This window comes from Ambystoma mexicanum, chromosome 4p, assembly GCF_040938575.1.
Source record: "Ambystoma mexicanum isolate Mex_15411 chromosome 4p, UKY_AmexF1_1, whole genome shotgun sequence".
NCBI lineage: Eukaryota > Metazoa > Chordata > Amphibia > Caudata > Ambystomatidae > Ambystoma > Ambystoma mexicanum.
In genome coordinates, this window is record NC_090927.1 from 923974947 (window position 1) to 923992310 (window position 17364).

General features: G+C 42.2%; 2 protein-coding genes across 4 annotated transcripts in view; both read left to right on the plus strand.

The window, feature by feature from the left end:
• Window positions 1-10058, plus strand: part of CNR1 (cannabinoid receptor 1) — a 231644-nt gene extending 221586 nt beyond the window's left edge. The window contains exon 2 of the mRNA XM_069606518.1: window positions 4632-10058. Within this exon, the coding sequence (XP_069462619.1) occupies window positions 4691-6112 (1422 nt within the window). The 5' untranslated portion in view covers window positions 4632-4690 and the 3' untranslated portion in view covers window positions 6113-10058. The remainder of the gene's footprint in view (window positions 1-4631) is intronic.
• Window positions 1-17364, plus strand: part of LOC138453544 (cannabinoid receptor 1) — a 253318-nt gene that overhangs the window by 221597 nt on the left and 14357 nt on the right. The window lies entirely within an intron of this gene.

The following is a 17364-nucleotide window of genomic DNA, read 5'->3' on the forward strand; positions in this document are numbered from 1 at the left end:
AGCTTCATCATCCTCATTACCCATTATTAGGACCTCTGAACTTTCTCCTTTTCTCTCGTCTCTACCCTCAGGATGAGGACTGGAACCCCACAAGGTTTGACTGTAAATGCCCCCTGAATGTTCAACCTTGCTTCTCTTTCCCATGTTCCGAATAGATTAATAGATTGCAATATAGCACACTATAAAATACATACATGAATTTAACTATGTTGGTGAAGTCCTGCCATTCATTTGATGTTTACTGTTTTCCCAGCAATATTCTGAACCTGATGTGAAACCAGAAAAATTGGATCGATGCGCAGGGAAAACAATTGTCTGTGCAATGTGGGACTACATCAAATAACAAACCGACTGGGGGTGTTTATTTTCAGAAGCCTTGTGGAATGCCATCAAGGCCACCAGGGAAGAATGCCCAGTAGGTGTAGTTGCAGGACTCAGTCCCTTAACTCAGTGGTGTGCAACATGCGGCACTCTGGATGTTTTGGTCTATGGCTCCCATAGTTCCTCACCATTGCTGCATAATGCTGATGGGAGTTGTAGCCCAACGCATCTAGAGAGGGACATGATTTAGTCCCATGTTTTAACTCCATGGGCTACAGTGTATAGAATAATATGTTAAGAGCATTTAATCTAAGTGCCTTCACAGGGAAGGCAAATCACTGTCTTGATTTGTGAACCAATATGACTGCCAAACCATTTAGCGATTCAACTATAGATCTTTGTAATGTTAAAGCTGATTAACTAGCAAAAAGGGAACGATTTATCCAGCCCTCCTATTGCAAGTAAGCTGCTCAGGAATCAGAGCATAGATTTAAACAGTATGCTGTTTTCATAATAAGGCTCATGCTTATTAAGTCGATGGGATATTATAAGTACTGACTTTGTACAAGTACTGTAAAAAGTGCATGGTTAAAATAAGCAGAAGAAAAATCAGGCAAACATATTGAAACAGTTACAATGATTGATTTGGTTGTTTATCAATGCAAAAGGGTGAAAAATTGATAAGGGAAAATTGAAAATGAACTTTAATGGTAAATGTTTTTTTTATAGTGCTAGTGTAGCCTATAAGAGGAGGCCAGGGTATACATCCACAAAAGAGCAATGCGGCTATGAGGGATGGCTTCAAAGAAGTGTGAGTATAAGCAAGAGAAAAACGGAGGACTAAATCCCTAATGAAAAAGTGAACATTTGGGTGACCTACGAATAATCCATACACCCCAAATAAAATATTAAAAAACTTAAATTGAAGTAAATAATTCAACAGAGTGCTAATGCATGCGTTTCCCCTGTTAGTTATTGCATGTCTCAATGAATTGGACTATACACGTCTCACTGGTCATTCCTAGCATGTTTTGGGAATCCAGGGATATACTGAACATACCTATTAAGGTGGACGAAATTAGATTAGACCTCATGCAATAAGTTTGGTGAAAACTCCTGACATGGCAGGTAGGCAGACTACTTTTGTCATATTGCCACAATTTCCATAATGCTTTTTTGAAATCCATAGTTGCCTCTGTCCCATCGACAGAGGGAGTGTCAATGCTCATGATCAAACCTTGGAAGAACCACAAGCCAAATCTTTGATCACCTTACTTTTGTAGGATATTTTAATTGGGCAACAACTATTTGAGCGTGATTTGTTAAAGTACCAAACATGACATCACACTAAACCATCCCCTTCATATTCATTCAGCATATTAATGACGAGGGCAGTCTAATGTCAGTGACCTCCAAATCCAAATCCAGATTCCCTCTCACTTGATGTGATGTCATCTTGGAGATTTGTACATTAAACAATTGTAATTTCCTGAAATCTCATGTTGCTCCCATGTGATCATGTTACGAATCAGTGTGTATTGATTGTGTTGCTTCGATGAATCAAATGATGTGATTCTCTTCTCAATATGTTATGTTATGCATGAGTTACAGATTTTTACATTTTACACTCTGATACATTCATACAAAAATCATTTTTCCATCTCTAAATAACGGCCTATCCGGCACAAATGCTAGGATATATCAATCACAAATGCTCTATATTACTGCTAAAACATATCTACATTTGTACTTCCCTTTGGCTTTATACTTGCAAAGAAGGTTTGTTTGGCAGTCTCACAGACAAGTAAACACCCTCTTAAGGACTGGTGCAATTCTCCCTCTTTAGGAACAGGTGGGCTTCAGTTAGGAACCCTCCATAGCCTGGTTTCTCTTTCCTGTATTCGGCCTGTCTGCTGCCTCTTCCATTGAAGAAGGTCTGGGGCTTTAACTCCAGGTTGGTCTTTCTTACAATGTACTGCTTGTAATAAAAAAAATGGGTTCAAACGGAAAGACATCTATTCAATGAACCTTTCTGTTGTTGTCAGTCTGTCAGTCAGTCCATTCCCATCAGTCAGTGAGCAAGTGTCGGTCCAGACTCTATGGGTGTGGACTTTTTATAGATAAGAACCCCACCCTTTAGAGGTGGGCATGTTGTCTCTAACCTAATTGGTCAGTGTATGTGAATGACTAATGTTCCAAAAGTGACATCACACTAAACCATCCCCTTCATACTCACTGGGCATACTAATGAAGAGGGAAGTCTAATGGGAGTAACTTCCAAATCCAGTTTCCTTCTCACTTGATGTGATGTTATCTTGGAGATTTCTATAGTAAACAATTCTAATTTTCTGAAATATCATGTTCCTCACATGTGATCATGTTACTAATCAGTTTGTCAGATTGTCCTCCCTTAGATGAATACAATAATGTGATTCTCATTTCAGCATGTTATGTGATGTGTGGGTTACATATTTGTAAATTTTACACTCTGATACGTTCATACAAAAATAATTTTTTCATCTCAGAATAACAGCCTATCTAGCACAAACGCTACAATTTATTAATCACGTACGCATGACGTTTCGTCTCAAAAATATCTACATTCTTCTAATTTGCATAGTTAAACACATACCAAAAATGTAGTTTCACAATCACATGTTAGAGCTTTTCACCCTGAAAAATGTTTAAAAAGTCTCTACAGCATTTCCTACAATAGGAAACGCTGCTCACATTTTTGTTTTTAAATTCAGCACTGCTCTCTGCATTCTTCTATACATTTTATTACACACTGCAAAACATATGCCTATACATTATACTGGCCGATGGGACACACGTATAACAATTGTTATTGTTACCGTTATTTTGCTTATACCTCGCCAAAGCCCGTAGGCATCCAGGCGCCGAGAGACAGATACAGTGACCGAAGCTACTTGCAAGAGTTGCAGCACCAACTAGGTTGCAGCACCAAGAAAGCAGGGGACTGGTTATAAAATATTGCATTGGTGATTAACACTGTGCTTACAGCCAGACCTTCTAGCTTCTGCACGCCAGACTGGGGATTGAACCCATGTTGCACAGCATCACCCTGCTCTCAAGAGAGTGTGTTTCCCTCGTACTACCCTTCTCATCACTATTAAAGTTCAAATAGGCTGACTTATAAAAATATATACATTAAAGTATGTTGCAATATTCCTCTTCCTCTTTTAGCCAATCTAAGCCCTTCACAGTCTATCCTAGGTAATACTTAAACCAGTCCGGGTATACACTTAGGGGCCAGTTCACAAATAAGTTACTTTAGCATCTCTGACTTCTCCTTCACTTAGCGGGCTATTTGATTAACAAAGTAAATCAAAAGTGAATCAAAAATCCCTCTCTAGGTGTAACTCAGAGTTACTTGCGGTCACCTATTTGCCAATCGCACACCTAATGAGGACAAGATGAAAAATTTGCTCCTAAATAACATTTTCTCTTTTTAGAGTGTACTCCTTAGGTCTCATGGCCATGCGTCCTACCATATCACCCTAAATGGCATTGTTCAATACCTCAGCTAATGCTGTGGGGTCCGCTTGATTTTATTAGAATGGATACGTTTATTCAATAGACTGTATATTTTGAATGCATTCTTTGGTTACAACATCAGCTTTTTTCACAAGGAGAATAGAGTGTTTAGTGTCTTTTTCATTACATGTTAGCGTTCTCCCTGCTGCCTGTAGTACAGAAATCTACTCTTCAACAGCGAGATAATTCCAGTCAATAATGCTTATATACATGACATTCATAGTGGATAATTTCGAACATGTCATTGTGTTACCCTTTTTCTATGGCATGTTTAATGAAATGCTTTCCCTTGCTAGTCATGGAGCTTGAAACAGCCGGCCATGCTATGATACCCTACCAACAAAACACCCACTCTGTCATAGCAGCCAACATGTTCTACTTCATACAACACAGGACTTATGGACTTTTAGTAGTCTACCCATAAAACGGATGGCCCTGTCTGGTGTGAAAAGTTGCAGTGTCACCATAAGGTCCACAATTGCATCAAATTTAGGTTCAACTAACAGATGCAGCTCTTGTGATATATCGTTGTTTTCTATAAAGTTGTTCAGAATTTAATGTTTTTAAAGGTATTTTTATTCTTGTGAGCACAGTGTTATTTCAATACACAATCGGTTTGAAATCTAGATGGAAATCGAAAGACAGGTGGTTGTTTTGGGACATTTGATGTCCAAGTTGCTCATGTAAAGACAGTCAATTGCTCTACCTATATTCACCTAAATGTGTATTAATTGTTTTTCATTCCCCCACAGCATTCCATCCAGGCTTCCTTTTGTTACCTCTGAAGCACATGTGATCAAAGACGTGGGTTATGAAGGTGATCCTGAATGGCCTTGCAGACACAACTTTCCGAACCATTACAACTGACCTCTTCTTTATGGGTTCCAACGACGTTCAGTACCAAGACACTAAAGGCGACATGGCCTCTAAAGTAGGGTACTTAACAGAGAAATTTCCTTTGTCCGCCTTCAGGAGCGATAACCTTGGAGGCAAAATAGATACAGGGGATGATTACCTGCTTAACCTTATTCCGCTTGACCAGCTAAATATCACCGAGATATATAACCGGTCTGTATCTACCTTCAAGGAAAATGAGGATAATATGAGGTGCGGGGAAAATTTCATGGATATGGAATGTTTTATGATTCTGAATGAAAGTCAGCAGTTGGCCATTGCAGTCCTTTCCCTTACATTAGGAACCTTCACAGTCCTTGAAAACCTCTTGGTACTGTGCGTCATTTTACAGTCTCGGACCCTCCGATGCAGGCCTTCGTACCATTTCATTGGAAGCTTAGCGGTAGCTGACCTCCTTGGAAGTGTAATTTTCGTGTACAGTTTTCTTGACTTTCATGTGTTCCATCGAAAAGACAGCCCCAATGTTTTTCTGTTCAAATTGGGAGGTGTTACCGCCTCATTCACTGCCTCAGTAGGTAGCCTTTTCCTCACTGCAATAGACCGGTACATCTCAATACACAGGCCACTTGCTTATAGAAGGATTGTCACCAGGACAAAAGCGGTTATAGCATTCTGTGTGATGTGGACCATTGCTATTATCATTGCTGTGCTTCCTCTACTTGGATGGAACTGTAAGAAACTAGAGTCAGTTTGCTCTGACATTTTCCCACATATTGATGAGACCTACTTGATGTTCTGGATTGGGGTCACAACCGTACTTCTTCTGTTCATTGTCTATGCATATATGTATATCCTTTGGAAGGCGCATAGCCATGCTGTTCGAATGTTACAACGGGGCACCCAAAAGAGCATAATCATTCACACCAATGAAGATGGCAAAGTGCAAGTCACTAGACCTGAACAGACGCGGATGGACATAAGGTTAGCCAAAACCTTAGTCCTCATTCTGGTGGTGCTCATCATATGCTGGGGCCCACTTCTTGCAATTATGGTCTACGATGTCTTTGGGAAGATGAGCAACGCCATTAAGACAGTCTTCGCCTTCTGCAGCATGCTTTGTCTAATGAATTCAACAGTTAATCCAATCATCTATGCTCTTCGAAGCCAAGACTTGCGACATGCCTTCTGGAGCATGTGCCCCTCTTGCGAAGGGACATCTCAACCTTTTGATAACAGCATGGAATCAGACTACCAGCACAGGCATGGAAACAATGCCGGCAATGTTCACAGGGCTGCAGAAAGCTGTATTAAGAGCACAGTGAAAATCGCCAAAGTCACCATGGCTGTCTCCACAGACACGTCTGCCGAAGCAGTATAGGCCCTGTGACCACAGCTGGTGCACAACAAAAGAAACCTGTGTGAAAATGTGCAACCAAACTGCACACCCTCTCCAAGAGGTTTTCAGGTTCAGTACTTCTGTATTACAAAGTGAACATTCACATTGCCACTCCTCCAATTAATCTAAAATGGCTTACAATTGCAGAACACTAAAAACAAGTGTTTCAAATAAAGACGATAGTGTTAGTTGATCAATGGTCAGGTAGACCGTCAAGCAGTCCAATAAGCAGGTGGCATTGTAAACCTGTCAAGGTTTCTTTTTCTGCCATTTCTTATTGTATCGTCTGAGGCCTCTGTTCCAGCTGAGGTGGGCTCCACCTACTGTCGAGAGAAGCAAGCTGCAGATTGATTAACTCTCCACAGTACAGACAAGCCTGTCCATGAACCTTAGCAACTGCCATCTTATCAACAACAAACATTTTACTTTCTCACTTATTACCTTGTTGGGGAACATTTTAAAATGGATATCCTGAAGGGTGCCCTCTAAGTTTGTAATTACACCAGAGAACACTTCTTACACAGCCTAGTGATAAGAATTGTTCTCGTCTTTCAACAACTGTGAAGTTTGGGTAAACTACATATCCATTCCTGCATTTAAATAATACAATTGAAAATACTGATTTTTGTTAAATAAAACTCATAAAATCATTGTTAAAATTCTAATAACCGTTACAGTCCTTTGCTTAATCTGAAAAATTTAGCAAGAAAGATTGCTGTAAGAGAACTTATTTTAAACTTGGTTCGCATTGTACAAACAACACACTGCATTTGGCCAAATCTCAGCTTGTTAATCCAGCAAAAGCATTGTTGGAGATTTGACAACATATGTGCTGTCCTCCTAGGCATCTGTGTGTCTTGACATGATGCTTTTTTTTGCTAATTAAAAAATATTAAAACTTTACTGGAAACCAGGAAAGAATTGTATTGTAGGAGTAAACCTCAACGAAAACACTTGTTTAGACATCTCCCGCGAGGTACCTTGAACTCTTGCAGTCTCCTGTGGACTCATGGAAATATCCTGTGATTTCCATTAAAGAGGGGTTTATTTAGCAAAGGGGTTCAGCACCGGAGCGAACAATGCTGCAAATCCGTGTGCAAATATAGCCCTCGACTTCATATTAAAAATTCAACACTTTGATGTTAATGCAATAATTGTGACAGAGAACTGTGCTGGCATCATACCACTGTAAAAGCAATCTGCTTGCTCAATCATGAAATATGTCAGCATTGTTTCCTTCGCGTAGAGAAGCTGATATGTGTATGCACTTGGTACTTCTGTGGTGTGTTTTTTTGTGCTCACGATCCAAATTAATTTAGAGAAAAGACAACGTTTGGTGTCTGGGGCCAGGAGCTTTTATGAGCCATTTGTTGGAGATGGGTTGGATCTCAGTTGGATGAGAACCTGCATTCTGGATTGTCTCTGCTGGATTTTCTTAAAGAAACAGAAGAGCAGCTAGCTGGTTAGCTTAGCAACTAGAACTAGATATTCTCTTGGAATGGGCACTTCTCCTGTTATCCAGGTGAGCAAAGCTCCAAAGAGAGTTTTGGTAACCACAGTCGAATGGAAAATAGCATCACCTCACCTGGCGAGCAGATATTAAAATGGAGGGGGGAATGTATTGGAGCCAAGTGTCAGGAGATTAATGTTGGGTTTTCCGAAGATATACATACTTGAAGAGAATTTTTTTTTAGGATGGATTTTGTTCTGTGTGAACGTGTATATAGACATGGTGTGAGTGTGTGTGTGTGTTCGTGTGCGGACGCACGCAGATGTGCAATTTTGTGTATTATACTGTACATATGTGGGTCATAGATCAAGTACAAAAACAATGCTATGACGAAGTGTTACTTTAATCTGAGTTGCACGTTTTGCACATGAATTCAGTTTCTAAAATTGAGTTCTATTACCGTGATAGATACCTTTAATTCTAGATTCAGAGATTCCCCATAAAAAGAAACTGCCGTGGGAGATCATTTTAATGAGGACACAACCCTTTGGAGTGTTATTCGAGATGAAGGTGCAGCTGGTCTTTGCAGAGGTAAAAAACCACACGCGTGCAGTATTTGCTGTGTTGCGGGGGGAGCAGTATTCAGTCATAAAGGGACTCCTTTAAACGCTTGGCATAGAGGGAAAATACACAGAGAACTAGAATTTGAAAAATTGCATATGTGTCCTTTATTTGAAAGAGAAATGTCTGCACATTCGAATGATATTTTAGCAGACATTCGAGATCAGTGGTCGCAGTGGGCGGGAGCAGTTGGGGAGTGATTCTCCTGAACTTTTTAATTAAATTGTAATGTTCCTATACTTTTTTGGTTTCATTTTAAAATCAAAGTGTAGGAAGAGGTTGAAACGTGCACTTTTAGTGCACAGCACTGAATGATCCCTCAGTAGATGAATGTGTTTGAGGGTTTTATTATGAGTGGGAGAGGGCGTGTTGATGGGGTTGGTGGGGAGCTCGAACAGGACAGTAAGGAACATAGCACCACTACTTCTTTTCGTACACTTCGACCACTGGTCCATATGTGTGACCGCTGGACAACAGCCGCATGCATGCGTGCCATAGCTTAGAAATCGTCTGGTCAGTCAATGGCTGACATTTTGTGGAGAGCGGAAACGGGTACAGTTTGAGGGAATCTCATTACGGCTGAGATTCCTACTATTTCCAAATCTAGGAAAAATCCACTGTGAAATGATTTAAGGGGTCTTTTTTGGAAACTGTCTTTCTGAGACTGCGAAACAGCTGTATAGCTTTTCTGTGCTTTTGAACTCTTACTTGTGTGTAATAATAAGAAATCAAGGGACAATGGGGCTGCCATGGCACCACACGTGGTGCTTTCTCATCTTTAAGCGGATTATAAACTGTGGTCTGTGACACATTATCATTGCTCGCTCACGCAGCGTCCATCTACATTTCTGCTAAAACGTCCTGTTCGACGTTCCATTCTAGCGCCATTTCTCTTTTACAGCCGCTGACGGCAGAATATAGCATTTCAGGTAATACTACGGTATATGGGTTATGTGGTAGCTGGCAGATCCACGTGTACGTAAGATATGCTTCAAGTAGCGCTACTTGACCACACCGAGGTTTATCTGTTCATAGTACAGCTAACCATCGCCATCCACACTTAACCACCACTGTGTTCTCCGTTTATGGAGTATGACAAGAGTTGCCTCGCATGTCATCTTCCATTGTTGAATGTTTATATAGAGACCAACCATATCATGTACAAAGTTACAGTCTTAAGAGACTTTGATGTATATTTGTATATTAGTCTTCTCTCTGCTGTTGGCAATTGCTGTAACTGTTTCCTTGCACCGGGCTTTCAATGAATTGTTTAAAAGGAGTCTATTTTACGATGGACCGAACATATTGTGTACCTGTATTGGGAAGAATGTATGTACATATTATCTGAAATGCTAGGAAACTCCCTGCAGTGGACTAAAGTCATCAACCTAAGGACAGAAAGATCTGTACGCTCCTATGGCATCTCACAAGACTGTTATGGCTTCTGATAAACGTGTCTGCCACTTCCGCTGGGATGTACCACAAGGCGGGGGAGCCTCTCTTTATACTAGGAAGAGCATCAAATACACCAAACATTTTTCCAGTGTTTCAAAGTGGAAGACCTAACTCTTTAGTGTGTGTGCGTGTATATCGTCCATGTTCACTTCCTGCAAAGCGGCTGTTGTATTGTTCGATGTTTGTTGAGCTGGTAACATCATGTAAGCCACTGCAATATCCTTTGTTATGTAAATTGTATAAAACGTTGTACGCAAGTACTGGTAAGATTGTCCTTAACGTAGCTTCAACCATTCAACTACCTATAGCAGAACAGTTATTCTGTAATATGTACAATGTATTACTATTATGCTATATTTAATTTCTAAAATGTAATTAAACTGTTATTTATTCAAAACTAAAGTTGCTCTTCATGTCTGTGAATCTAAAGGAAGGCTTCAAACGGATATTAATTGGCATAAGTATGTTTTCTTCTGAGCATCCTTATTTATTCAAAATGTGTCTCAATGCACCACGAAGAACACATTTCCCTATAGTGGAATTCAACAAATTCTCCAGATAGAAAGATTTAGATTTGGGGGCAAACACATAAATGTTCCTTTAGTTTCTGCCTAATACCTAGGTTTGGGGCAGCGTTTGTCTCTTGCAAGGACTACCATCGGCTCGACGGAGAAGCAAGATGAACACTATGGTGTTACAAGCCTTACTGGTTGTAGCTTGGGCTCCCCATCAGCTCTCAGTAGAGAGACTGCTATGCCAGCCACCCATGAACCAGACTTAGCCCCCTTTATGCCCCTGCCCCCGCTAGCAAGAGTGAAATGGGAGCCCTGAGGTTGTCACTTGCCTGCATCATCGTCAGCCACCATCTGCGCCACCAGTCAGTTTCTAGGGGGCTCAGAAAGAATTTTATGTAAATGAGGGCGAGTCTCAACTTGATCGGGCGCCATTACAGTGGTGGAAGCTGGTTGCAGGGAAGCAGAGCTTCCAGCAAGTTGGAACTCATTCCCAGATTGTCTTCACCAATTATGTGAATTGAAATACTTACTTGAATTTCACGCAATGTATTTTCAGCTATCACTACGTGGCGGTGGACTCTCTTTGGCCCAGTATGTATTCCAAGACTGCTGTTTTTAAGGAGAGTTTTTAGCTTGCCAGTTAACCAAAGGGGAACTGTGTGCGGGGGAATCTTCTCTACAAAGCTCAACATCAAAGAGTAAATGGAAAACTACAAGTACCATGCACGAATTAGAGGCCTAGCAATTCGTAGAAGTGGCAAAAGCCACAGCCAATCGCATTAGCTCTAAATATATACATGTACAACTTTATCCACAGTAAAGCTAAAGCTCTTTCATGATGTAGCAGTAGAGTACCTGTATGTAACATGCTATCCCTGTGAAATGTTTCTAGGATCACATATGGACTATTGTCTGTTAACGGCATTACAAGAAACTGGGTCTTTGTTTGGTCTACAGAACATGTAATGAATGTAACGTTACTTGTGCCACTTAGCTCATTCCAGTACATTGTATTCTGCCAACATTGCCCGCTTGGGGCTCACCGGACTAATGCTACCACATGCCTTTGCCCTGTCTCATTCTCATTTCCTACTATGCCTCTACCTTCATCCTGACTTTTTAGTGCTGTTTTTATTTTTATAAATGAACATGAGAGTTTGTGCGGGTAAAGTTATGGGCAACTACAAACTCGGAAAAAATATGCCTTGTTTTTCATGTATTTTTCTTTTACTTTTCATGATGCTTCCCGAAATGTATCCTCTTTTGATACCTTCACAATTGATCAAAGATAGGCTACTCATAGAAGGACCCCAACCTGGAATGGCACACTTTACCCCCCTTTGCCCTATTAACTGTAACACAGCCATTCATGTTCCCGCAATATTGCACCAGTGTAAGTACTCAAAGCTAATGTGGGTTCTGGTCGGTCTGAGTTGTGGATATGTAGGTATAAACGTATCTTAGAGGATCCACGAACGGAAATGTAAAGATAGTATTTGGTAGAATGTGTCATTCTTTTCAATGCTCTCGGTCTTGAAAGTGGTGTAGAGGCCGGTGGGGCTGCATGCTCGACTATGAAAGACCATGCGCCCTGGCGGAACCTACTCCGGTTCTTATGCAGCCGATGTACGCAGCTGCCTTTATCAAAGAGACTAAATGTTGGCAAGCTATCTAGACAATGTGTGCTGCAAATGTTTACTTTCCATTCGCTAAGCATACCAAAGTAGCCATGCTTTCATGGATTTCTGTGGCTAGCTAATACATTTTCAGCTTAGTGGCCATTGTGGTCTATTTTTATCTACTTATTTACTTATTTATTGTTCGCTTATTAGGCGCTTATATAGGAAATAAATACTGTTTCAAAGTGCCCACGGGGCAACAGGGAGGGTACACGGGGATGAGAAACAATTAAAATACAAAAAAAATATTAAATACAGTGGATGGGGGAGACAAACCTACTATGCCTTGTGAGTGATCAGATCGTTTAAGTTCAGATTGGAGAGGGAATGGGATAGATGCTAGGGTGCTCATGGGTGAGCAACAGGTGAAGTGCAATGTAAGGTAAGTGCGAGCCTCCAAGGGTGGAGGGTGAGCCGAAGCAAGTGTGTGGGAGGTCAGGGCCCAGAGGATGCATAAGGGCCCTGAACACCAAACAAGCAACTGTGAGATAAGCAGAGGAGAGAGAGAGGGAAGGAAGAGGTAAAAAGGAAAGTCTTCAGGAGCTTCCGGAATTTAAGAAAGTCCTGCTCAAGATGAACTGGGAGGGGTAGGCTGTTCCAAAGAAGGGAGCCAGGTGAGGAAAGTGATCGACCTCCTGCCCTCTGTTTAGCAAAATGCTTTACATACAAAGAGTTGATGCCAGAGGAGCAAAGAGGTCTAGAGGGGGAATATTTAGTAAGAGAGAGTTGCAGATAGTGTGGTCCCCAGGCAGCCTTGTGGATGATACAGAGGGATTTTCATATAACCTGTGAAGCAATCGGGAGCCAGTGAAGACTTTTTAGGACAGGAGAGATGCGGTCCGTGGGCTTGAGGCCAAGGATAAGTCTCCCTGCCCTATTCTGGATTAGCTGGAAGGGTCGCAGAATGGAAGAAGGTAGATTCAGGAGGAGGCTATTGAAATAGTCAAGCCTAGAGAGAGCCAGAGCATGGGTGACATTGAGCATCTGAGGGAATATGAGAAAAGGTAGAATTCCGATGAGAAGGAAGAGCTGAAAGTGGGACTTCTTGGCAATGTCCTGAATGTGAGGGAGGAAGGAGAGAGAGGAGTTGAAGATGACTCCAAGGGTTCTGGCTTCAGAGGAAGGAGCAGGGGGGGGGGGTTTGCAAACATCTCACTGTGGCAATCGCTAATACATTCATCTTTCATTTGGGCCCTTATATGTTGGAATACACTGGCTCAGGTGGAATGACATCAGATGACACACATTTGTTTTGGGCACCTGGCAAGGTCAGAGGGGCACGTGAGGCAGAGTGGAGGATACAGCAACTTTCATTTTTATGTCTTTTTTTAGCTCATCAAATAGTAAGACCCCTCCTAAATATGTGTGCATGCATAGTAAATGTTTCTAGAAACAATATCATTGTAAACACCCACTCCATAGTCCCATTTAAATCTAGTTTTCTCTGTCTGTTGACTATTATTAATGAGCCTAGAATGGAAAATCTGTGGATGACTGATGAATCACCCATCATCATCACTGCCCATCATTATGCCTTCGGAACGTTCTCTTTTTCACTCATCTCTACCCTCCAGATAAGGACTTGACCCCCGCACGGTTTGGCTGTACATGCACTCTGAATGTTCAATCTTGTTTCTCTTTTATGAGTTCTGAATGGAGTATTAGATTGCAATGTAGCACACTGTAAAATACGTGCATAAATTAACTTTCCAGGACAGGGTTGTCCAACTCCAGGTCACTGGTTGTCATATATATATATATATATATATATATATATATATATATATATATATATATATATATATATATATATATATCTATCTATCTATATATATATATATATATATATATATATATATATATATATATATATATTTAAAACATCCATGTATAGGTTTTATGGCACATTACAATTGATTAAAACTTTGAGCACATCAGATTCGCACAATACTGCTGTTAAGGCCATTGATTCGGATATAGGAGGTCATTACGACCCAGGCGGTAAGTACACCAACTTTACCACCATGGTGTAAACTATGTTGGATGGCGGATGTACCGCCCCATTCCAAGGTGAGTGGGGCGGTAAATCCCCATTTCCCATTTACCCTTCCCCATTCCCATTTTTGCCCCATAGGGCATAATGGGAGTGGGGAAGGCGCTAATTACGGCACCGTAAATTACGGTGCCGTAATTAGCACCAAGGCGGTTTAGCGCCATGGATTTTAACGCCTGCTAAAAGCAGCCGTTAAAATTGGAATCAGGCGTTAAGGGTTAATGACGGCGTTAACCCTTAACGCCTGAGTTGTAATGAGGGCCATAATCTGAGAACTTCTGTTGCCTGTCCCAACATACCCCTCCCTCCCTTACACCAGTTCAACTGCCCCCCTCCCCCCAACCCCTCAACTGTGAGTGTGCTCATCAACTATCGAGATCTCCTTGAGTTGTTGCGTACTGTAGTCAGTGTCTTTCTAGTCGCTTCTTACTTGCCACCTTGTTTAGTAGCGGAGTTTCCCTAATGGGTGGACTTTCTTCCCTTCCGCTTTTCCCTTTATATATATATGGGTCAATTAATTCCCAGAATCTGATCGCTCTGGTCGGATTGTGCAATGACTGTCTCGTGATTGCCGCTCCTTCTAATTGACAGGTCTTAGCGAGGAGTGTTGCCCATTCACTAGCCGAGGACAGGGCTTTGGCTTTCCAATGGATGACCAGGAATTTCCTTGCTGTGAACAGGATGAGACTAATGAGTTTGCGGGCAAGGGTGTCTGTATACCATCTCTCTGAGTCGGCCCCCAGCAGCATAACCTCTGGTGTGTAGGCGACGTCTGATCCCTTAATGTCTGTTACTTGCTTATGCACTCCCGCCAGAAGGAACTATGGAAATGCATTGCCACATAACATGTGCCAATGTGCCCACACCGCTGCAGCCCCTCCTGCATTCTTTGGAAGGGGCAATCCCCCTTTTGTGGAGTTTGTCTGTGATGTAAAATAGTCATTGTATGATTTTTATATCGGATTTCTCTGTTTTTGATATTCACTGAGGTTAGCGGTATGGCTGTGTAGTATTCAAAGATGTCTGGTATTCCAATTTGGATCCCTAGGTCTCCAGACCACGCCATCCCTAGTGTACGGTTCCTGCCTAGGTTGCTGGGAATCGCCATCAGGTAAAAGGTATGGCGATGTGGACAAGATTCTAGGTGTTGTTCCATATCCTTCTCGCACGGGGCAGGGGCTGCGTCGTGTGGGCGTATATCGTGTTTTGTATCATTTGGTATGTTACCCAATCAACATTATCAAGTACCAGCCTAGTGCATGACGTCTGGAATTGTAAGAGCGCCCCTTCTTTACTAATGTCCATCAGCCGTACATCTGCCCAGTTCAGCTCTTGTTTTAAGTATACTTTCTTTGCTACCCCGTAGGATAGTATTGCCCGTAGGCTGGACCATAATGGTGCGTTCTGGATTGGTACCCCCTGTGTGGTCCTCAGTTTGTGTCATTGAGAGATTGTTGACCCCATAATAGGATGCCTTTTGATATTTGCAGGGAGCTTTTTTTGGGGTATGGCCATGATTTCTATTGGAGTTACCGTTTTGAATAGGGCAATTTCCATCGCCCTCCAGCTTGAGTCATCAGCTGCGTCTAGCCAGTGCTTCATCCAGCAGATCTGGGCCACTTGATGATATGCTCTCAGGGATGGTGCCGCGAGGCCACCATTTGTCTTAGCCGCTTGTAATACTGGGAGGCGGACTCGCGCTTTCCTCCCTTTCCAGATAAATTTAGCAATGGCTTTGTCTTATTCCTTCATTAACTTGGGCGGTGGGCTGACTGGGATCATCATTGCAATATAGATCAGCTTGGGGAACGAGTTAATTTTCAGCGCGTTAACCCTCCCTGTCAGGGAGAGGGCTAGAGCATCCCATTTGCATAGATCATGGCAGATGATTCTAATCGGCTATGGGTAATTTAGGTTCCAGAAGTTGTCTAGCGAGTCTCTTACAATTATACCTAGATATTTAATATGCATTTGAAGTGAGACTGGGGCCAACCCCCGCGGATCCCACGGGATGTTTTGTCGTAGAGGCATGACCTCTGATTTTCTCCAATTGATCAGATATCCGGCCATCAGGCCAATCTCTAATAATATTGTGCGAACATGCGGGAGGGAAGTGGGTCCATTGTAAAGCAGCATGTCATCTGCATAGAGGGACACGCAATGCTCCTCCCGCCCTGCTGTATGCCTGCCCAGCCATCATCTGCTCGAAGTCTAATTGCTATTGGCTCTATGGGGAGGGAGTATAATAGGGGCGGTAGTGGGAACCTTTGGCGTGTGCCTAATTGTAGGTCATATGCAGGAGAAGTAATGCCATTTGTGACCATCAAGGTGATCGGGCCCATGTATAGCAGTTTAATCAGTTGGACAAGGCGAGGGGGAAAGCCGTACCGGGGCAGGAACCGGAATATAATTTCCCACTGCAACTTGTCAAATGCCTTTTCCGCGTCAACTTCCAATGAAATATCATCTGGGTCATTGTCTCCAGTGATCAGATGCAATAGCCGTCTTATATTATCACTTGAGTGTCTATTGCGAATAAACCCTGTTTGGTCTTTATGTAAAATAGATTGGTGGCTAATTTCAATCCGCCACGCCAGATACTTCGCCATTATCTAGTTCATTAGAGAAATAGGCATGTAGGAGCCACAGAGTTCGGGGTCTCTCCCTCCTTTGTGAAATACTATTATGTTTGCCGCGAGCATTGATTGCGGGAGCCGACCCCTGGAAACTGCATCATTAAATACCTCTTCCAGTCTGGGCACCAGTTCTTCTCACATGCTTTTGTAGAGATCAATGGGAATACCACCGGGTCCCGATGCTTTCCCGGCCACGAGTGCCACAATAGCACTTGCTATTTATACTCGCGTGATACAGGCTTCTAAGGCTGCCCTGTGGTCATGTGGGATATTGGGCATCGCTATGGAGTCAAGAAAAGATTCAATACATGCGTTTGATGTTGTGTAAACATCTTGATAGAATTCAGCAAATCTAGCATTGATTCTATCATCGCCTACTATTAGATTGCCTGCCTTATCCCTGATTGAGGCGATGGTTTGAGTGGCTTGTCTCTGCTTTAGAGCCAGGGCCATCAGCTTCACCGGCTTGTCACTCTCTGAGTATTATACTTGCAACCAGCTCGTATATGACTTCTGGGCCTTTTCGGTGGTCACTTGCCTAATTTTTGCCCTCAGTCGGTTCAGCTCTGGCTTTAACTGCTTATTTCTTGTTTCCTTGTGACACCTTTCTACCTTTTTGAGTTCAGCTATGAGCTGGGTTTCAGCTCCCCCCCCCACCATTTACACTTGTGTGCCCAGTGCGAAATGCACTGCCCCAGGATGAAGGCTTTGAAGGTGTCCCAGCACTCGTATGTTGTGTAGCTTTGCACTAGATTGAGTTCCCAGAACACTTCTGCGTCATCTGCGAGTTGCTCTATGAGCTTTCGTAGTTAGCATATGTAGGTC